Source organism: Chrysochloris asiatica, unplaced genomic scaffold, assembly GCF_000296735.1.
Source record: "Chrysochloris asiatica unplaced genomic scaffold, ChrAsi1.0 scaffold00197, whole genome shotgun sequence".
Lineage (NCBI taxonomy): Eukaryota > Metazoa > Chordata > Mammalia > Afrosoricida > Chrysochloridae > Chrysochloris > Chrysochloris asiatica.
Window position 1 is genome coordinate 680,007 of NW_006408715.1, and position 7,911 is coordinate 687,917.

At 43.9% G+C, this 7,911-nt stretch overlaps 1 protein-coding gene across 1 annotated transcript in view; it reads left to right on the top strand.

Annotated features, from left to right (window-relative positions):
* Window positions 1–2,608: 2,608 nt before the first annotated feature.
* Window positions 2,609–7,911, top strand: part of MTHFD2 (methylenetetrahydrofolate dehydrogenase (NADP+ dependent) 2, methenyltetrahydrofolate cyclohydrolase) — a 14,083-nt gene continuing 8,780 nt past the window's right edge. Inside the window, exon 1 of the mRNA XM_006872406.1 lies at window positions 2,609–2,732. Within this exon, the coding sequence (XP_006872468.1) occupies window positions 2,632–2,732 (101 nt within the window). The 5' untranslated portion in view covers window positions 2,609–2,631. The remainder of the gene's footprint in view (window positions 2,733–7,911) is intronic.

A 7,911-nucleotide genomic window follows, 5' to 3' on the forward strand; every position in this document is an offset into this window, starting at 1 on the left:
GATCAAGAACTGATAGTTGTGAAGGAAGAAGTCCAAGACACACGGAGAGCATTGGCAAAAAACAGGCTTTAGGAATTGGCAGAATACCAATTTAAAATTTTCAACAAATTGATGTAGCCCTGGAAGCTCTCACTCATCTATGTCAAATTTGTAAGACAGCTAGCTACCTGACTAACACTGGAAGAGATTTATATTTGTGTCCATTTCAAAGAAAGGTGAGCCAATAGAATGTGGAAATTATCAAACAATATCATTCATATCATACAGAAATAAATTTTTGCTGAAGATAATTAGAAACCATAATTGTAGCAGTACATCAACAAGGAGGTGCCAAAAAGTCAAGCTAGATTTTAGAAGAGGATGTGGAAAGAGGGATATCATTGTGATATCAGATGGAACTTGTCTGAAGACAGAGAATACCATAAAGATGTTTGCTGTTATTGTTAAGTGCAATATTGGTTTTGATTCATAGTGACCCTGTATCGGGTTTCCAAGGAGTGGCTGGTAGGTTTACCGTCTAGTGCATTATTCTGCAATGCTACACCAGGACTCCAGAAAGATGTTTACCTGTGTGGGTTTTTTTTTGGCGTTTTGTTTTGTTTTTGTCTGTTCAAAGGCATTCAACTGTTGTGGATCATAACAAACTATGGATAACATTTTTTTTCTTAAATATTTTATTGTGAATTATGTGATAGTTTACATGGGAGAACATTAATTTTACATTCATTCTATCATATATAGTCTCATTGCCCTGGATACAGTCCCCTCCATGCATCATCAACCAACCAAAGGGTACACCGTGCAATCCTGCCCCCCCCCCCGGTACCCCCCAGGTCTTCAGCACACAGTCGCTCTCCCTCTCTGGATCTAAAGTCTCCAGCTGCTCCATCGCTCCACGTCAACATCACTGCCTCCATTTCAGGCATCACTGCTTCTCTGGGTAGGGTCCCGCTCTCGGCTCTTCTCCCTTGATGGTCCTAGGGACCTCCGCTCCTAGACTGAAAAGTTAATCACTCCCCTCCTTGCTATAAAACGTCTACCTTTACATTTCCAACCTTCACAATCAGTCCTGATAACAATTATTCACTGTTGTATCACAAGAGATCCATCTGCATTTCATTGCATCAGCCCCACCTAGACAGATTGGATACTATTCACTGAAGAGTCTACCTTCCTCCAGGCCCTCTGTATCTAGGTTCCCTCTTGAAAGCTTGTAAGCCAGTCACTTCTTGCCTTTGTAGCCCCCCACCCCCTCCCATTTTGGGTAGCCAGTGTCCAAGTTGCCCATCCCTGTCTACTCTGTGTGTGGAGGGAGTGGGAATGATTCTTGCTGTAAGGATTTATTCCCTTTTTTGAGCTACTGCTTCCATAGGGGTAGGTCAAGTTCATCAATGGTAACATTTTGAAGAATGGAAATATCAGAACATTTAATTGTGCTCATGTACAACCTGTACAGAAACCAAGAGGCAGTAATTTAAAAAGAACAAGAGAACATTGGGTGGTTTAAAATCAGGAAAGGTGTGTGTCAGGATTGTATCACTTTGATACATCATCAGGAAAGACCAGTCTCTGGAGAAGGACATCGTGCTTGACTATGCAGTGGTTGTGTGTCTCCCAGTTGGCTCAGACTCCTCGTGACCCTGCATAGGGATTCCGAGGCTGCAAATCTTTACGGGAGCAGAACCCCTCATCTTTTTCTGCTGGTAGTTTGGAATCGCAGACCTTCAGGTTAGCAGCCATATTCGTAACCACTATGCTACCAGAGCTCCCTAGGTTCAGTGAAAGATGGATTGACATAGTGGCTGCAACAAAGGGCTCAAACATAACAATTTTGAGGATACAACTGGATGGGGGAGTGCTTCTGTTGTGCATAGGGTCGCTATGAGTCGGAGCCGAAGAACAGAACTTAACAACACATGCAAATATCTTGTTTTTCATCAGATTACACCCAGTTATTTTAACATCCACTGATTATACTTGTCTGCATTGATTTTTACTATTATTTTGAGAAATGGTGATTTTTCTAACTACGTCATTCCTCTGTCTGCCTCTTTTATCCATCCTTTACAGCTCCCAGCATAAAATAAGTTAAGTGCTCAGTTATTTGTTCAATTAATGAATGAAGGAGAATTCCCCTGTGTTGGTCCAGCTTGGGTGACACCTACTTCGTCAGACAGGGGCTTGCCTTCCTCAACCAATCATGGCAGGCTACCGGGGCTTTTGAGCCTTCCGGGGTTTCGCTCCTAGATCCTCTTACTCCAATCATTTGTTGTTATTGTTCAATGCCGTCGTGTCGGTTCCGACCCATAGCGACCCTCTAGAGGGTTTCCAAGGAGCGCGTGGTGAGCTTGAACCACCAACCTTGCAGTTCAAACTGACTTTGCAGCCTAGCGCATTAACCCACAGCGCCACACCAGGACTCCAATCAAGAGCAGAGCTTTGTTGAGCTTCGCTTACGTTTAACAAAGACAGCCGATTGGCTGCTTCAGTTAAGCCGGCCAAACAGCCAGTCAGTGGAGTGTAGCAGGGACCAATGGGTGCTGGTAGGAGGCGGGGCCCGCCACGCGGCCGCGGTATAACCGTGGGACCCGCGCGCGCCCTTCTCTCCCGGCGCAGGCACCGGCACTGGACATGGCTGCGGCTTCCCTCGTGACTAAGTTTGCTGCCCGGCTACTCCGGCCGGCGCAGAGCTGCCGCCCCCGCCATCGCTCCCTCCACCTTTCGGAAGTACGGTAAGAAGATCAGGCAATGAAACCAGCGCGGAAAGCCGGCGGTAACGTAAAGCAGGGGGCTTCCCGAGGGGCGTTCTTTTTGGGTCTCGCTCCCGGGCGGTGGTGCCCCTCGAGAGGGGTGGGTGTGGCGGGGCGACGTGGCAGCCGAGAACCGCAGCAGCCGGTGGCTTGTGGAGGTTCGTTCAGCGCGGTGGGCTGGTACCCTGAACTCACCTTTCGGAGGAGCTTAAACCATTTCCCCAACGGTGCAGGGCGAAAGCGCAGGCGGGCTGTGGTGCGTCTGGATGTAGTGGGGACACCGAGGTAAAGAGCTGGGCATGATTTTACCGGCCTCCCTTGGCACTAATAAGGAGAGATGCCTTGCGGAAGGCTTGAGTGCGCTTTGGCGAGCGCGGGGAACAGTCTGAATGAGCATCAGCTTTGCGCGCGGCGCCTTCGGGCCTCTAGCGGTGGAGGACGCGCGTGCAGGCTGATGAAATACCCGTGCCTGCTGGCTAGCTGGGTACCCGCACTTCCTCCGTCGTCGCGGGGAGGTGGGTGTGGCTCGCGCTGCTGCTCTTCCAGCGCCCCCAACCCTCTAAATAATAAATGTACTGTGTCACCACGGCTTTGACTGAAGAGGCAGCAGGCAGGAGGTGAGAAATACTCAGCAATAAGAAAGTATAAGCTCTATTTGCCTTTCACTAGGGATGCAGTAGTTTTTTTTATGTTGTTTTAATCTTTCTGGACCTCAAGCTCACTTTTTTTTTTTTGAGATCCAATCTAAGCTTTATTAGCAGAAAGCCAGCAGTCTGGAGGATGGAGAGAATAATTTCTCAAGACCGTCCTGTCCATTTATGAAGGAAGAGTGAGCACATTATATAGGGTTGGAAAAAGAAACAATAAAGCAAAAATTTCTTCAAACATTCTACCTTTCAGAAAAAGGAACAATCAGGCAATAAACTTCCTCAAACAGCCTGCCTTTAGGGTCTGGCTACTTAGTTCCAGAGATAACTATTTGGGTGGGTTTAAGCAGTCCTATTTCCTTGTCCAGAGTCCTGGTGTGGTGCTGTTGGCTAATGTATCAGACTGCAAAGTCGTTTGAATTGCAAGGTCGGTGGTTCAAGCTCACCAGCTGCTCCTTGGAAACCCTATACAGGGTCGCTATGGGTTCGTGATCGACTCGACGGCACTGAACAACAACTACATTCCCCTTGTCCTGTCCTCCTAGGACCACAAGCCAATATATAAACTTCCCAGCCAATATATAAACTTCCTCATTTTCAGCGTCCTCACTTGAGAGTCTCAATGACTAACCCGACTCCATTTATATATGTCAGTAGATCCATACTATCATTCCCCACTCATATTTTTAGATTTCATTTCTGTGAAATTTGCTTCAAATGAAAATAGTTACTTTGATCCTGGGCATTGTTCCTTGGATCAAAAGAACTAAGTTTAGATCATGATAAACAGCAAGTTTTACAAAGGGTGATACAACAAGGTAAGCATTGAATACAGCAACATATGAAAATTCCTATGACAATACAAACTATGACCCCCACTATTGTGCTTAGCCACCCCAGATTGGTAACCAAGATAACCAATTTTTGATATCTGCTCCAGAGAAGCCCTCCTTTTACTGACTGTTAGAAATTATTCCTTTAACATTTTTCAGTTTTTGTTCAATAATTTAGAATTGTCTGAGAGATTAAAACAACACAGCCTTTTAAATTCTTCACATCCATGATTATGCCAGAAGAGCAGATAATCTGTAACAGCCCTATTTCCAGTTCTGCTCCTGACCTGTCCTAGTTCTACATTTAAGGCATTGATTGCTTGGGAAGTTGCATTTAGAGATTTGACGGTTAAACAGACTGACTAACTTCTACATTTATGGCAGTAACCATGTCAGGCATGATAGCAACAAAGCTATGTGTTCTGTGTTGTTGTTGTTAAGTGCCATCGAGTCGGATTCGACCCATAGCGACCCTGTACAGGGTTTCCGAGGCTGTAAATCTTTACCGGAGCAGAACACCTCATCTTTCTCCCGCGGAGCGGCTGGTAGTTTCGAACTGCTGGCCTTAAGGTTCGCAGCCCGATTCGTAACCACTACGCTACCAGTAGACCACTAGATAGTCAGCAGATTAACTTCCCGGGTTACTCGACTCTTTGTTTCTTCGAAATCCTGAATCCTAGGTCAAAAAGTGGTGAGTTGTCCAAGGGAATAGGGGTTCCTCCGAGGCCTTGGTGGGAACATTAGAAAAAGCCTGATGCCCAAGAGGAGGAACCACCCAGAGGTAGCTTAATATGTCTGTTAGCATAGGACACTGTCTTCTACCTCTATACAGTTCAGAATGGTGTTTCTTAAGGGTTTGCAATCAGTTATACATCCAGAGAACTGCATACAATGGACATGTTGTTGTTCTTATGTGCCGTCGAGTTGGTTCTGACTCATAACGACCCTGTACAGGGTTTCCAAGGCTGTAAATCTTTACGGGAGCAGAAGGCCTCATCTTTCTACCACGGAACAGCTGGTAGTTTCGAACTGCTGACCCTGAGGTTCACAGCCCGATTTGTAACCACTATGCTACCAGAGCTCCTTACAATGGACATTAGGGGTAACTATTCTAAAATATATCGAAATAGGGTGAAATTTCCAATTAACTCTAAAGGAATACATACCCATACTAAACATGAGGTTGTAAAGAGGAGACACATTATTTTAAGGGGCATCTTCTTATCTATAGTTGGGTTTCTCCAGTTGCTTTTGACGTCCAGGTGGTCCTGTTGACTGATAGGTGAGACTTGATTCTGGTATGGTGTGTCCAGGTTTTGAATCCAGCTAACTCAATAGCTTTTCTCATCTGACCCTGACCTGTCTTTCCAGTTCCATCATTACTGCCTCTTTTTCTCCACCTTGCCCCCAAACTCCTTTCTTGAGTGCTGGCTAAATGCGCTTATGGACCGATCAGATCATAAACTTTCATGACTGCAAATAGATTTATAAAAATCCTTTAATTCATCATGTAAAAAAAAACTGAAGCAGTTTGCTCACACTCTCTAGTAACAAATAGTCTCCTTTCTTTTGCTCTTCTGAATGAGAGTACAGCTTCTACATCTCTCAAGGTGAAACGTATTTTCTGGTCTTTAATTATTGGGATGTATTGCTTTTTATTAAGGAGCTCTGGTAGCGTAGTGGTCAGCAATTCGAAACTACCAGCTGTTGCACAGGAGAAAGATGCTATGTACAGGGTTGCTGTGAATAGAACCGACTCCACGGCACATAACAACAACAATTGCTTTTTATTACTGTTGGCTGCATAAATGTAAGACATTGTTATCCTTTTTAAAAAAATATGTGTCTGTATGCATTCTCCTCCCCTCCCTTTTACCCCTTAGGGTTGGTGTGAGGGTTTTTCAGAATCACAAATTTCAGGAAACTAAATATCACAGAAACAGTAGTAGGGTCACTTAGGAGACAGTGAGATGCAGAGAAAATGGACTTTGGAGGCAGAGGTTTGCGTTTAAATTTTGTTTCTACCATCCTTGGTTTCCTCTTCTGTAGAAGCCAAACATTTGCCACTCAGTTGACTCTGACATATGGTGACCCCATGTATCAGTGGCTGATTTTTTGGAATTAGATTTCTGGGCTTTTCTAATGAGGCACCTCAGGATGGGCTTTAACCTCTCACCTTTCAGTTAGCAATTGAGTTTGTTAATTGTTTGTGTCATCCAGATACTCCCTTATACACAACAGGGTTATAAAATCATTCAAGGTGATTCTGACAATTGTTAAGTGCCATCAAGTCAGTTCCAACCCATAACGACCTTGTGTAGGATTTGTGAGCAGCAGCTGGTGAGCTTGAACCACTGACCTTGCAGTTCAAACAACTTTGCAATCCAGCACATCAACTCACAGTGCCACACCTGGATTCCAGTTGTGAAAATAATCTGTGTAAAATGCTTAGCCATTAAGTGCATTCTGACTCACGCTGCAAATACCTAGTGTTTAATAGATGTTCGTCCCGCCCCCTTTTGTGTCTTTCTTCACTAGTTCCTGGTTCTAGTAATTAGTTGTTAAGTACTGTTAAGTCGGTTCTGACTCATAATGACCCTGTATAGGGTTTCCCAGGAGCATCTGGTGGGTTTGAACTGTTGACCTTGTGGTCCAGTGCTGATCCTACAGCAAGTACCACAGTAATTAGAACTCTTCCCCAAATACCTTGATCATGATTTGTAAAATGACTAATACTTATGTTTCATGGAAAATGATAGCAGTACAAGCTATTTAACTGGGTGAAAAGTGAAGGTGATATTGATATTCGGTTTTGAATTTTACTTGAACAGTTTTCTTGACTTCTTTCTAGTCCGTTGATTCATTATTTAGATGGGAAAAAATCTAAAACACATCTGTGAAAGCATTCAGTTCCTAAATAAATGTGGCTACTGTAGTTGCTCTGGTAGTGTAGTGATTACTAATTGGGCTGCAAACCGCAAGGTCAGCAGTTCAAAACTACCTGCTGTTCTGGGGGGGAGAAAGATGAGGCTTTCTGCTCCTGTAAAGATTTACAGCCTTGGAAACCTTGTACAGGGTTGCTATGAGTCGAAATCGACTCCACGGCACACAACAACAACAACATTATGGTAGTAGTGACTTTTATCTGCTGCTTGGCAAAGCTGGTAGTTTCAAGTTAGGAGTTAGGTAATGACTCATTCCCTAGGCTGTATTCCCACTACATGCAGTGCTGTGGAAAACAGGAGGGCTAAATATTTACAAAGGATTTTCATTACATTGTGGCTTTGTTTTTTGGTTCTTGTTACTCTTTAAGAGTTTTTTTAAACGAATTGGCATAACATCCAGAACCTGCCTTTGGAAGCTCAGACTAGGACTTGGAACACTGGGTTCTCCCAGAAGCCTGTGTCCTTAGCTCTAGTATATTATTTTTAGCCCAAATGTGCTGCTACCATGTATTTTGCTTTCAAAGTGAGGTACAAGTAAGCCCTTGTTCCTGAGTAAATGATACACACCCTTAGTATGCATAAGCATATCTATTACATATTAAATGTTCATATGTGTCTGTGCATGTATGAATCTAATCAAGAGTAAAAAGTTCATTTTTATTGAATAAATATGCTGGTCCTTTATAAATGTTATTTCATGTAATGTAAATGACTGCCTTTGAAAAAGTAATTTCTT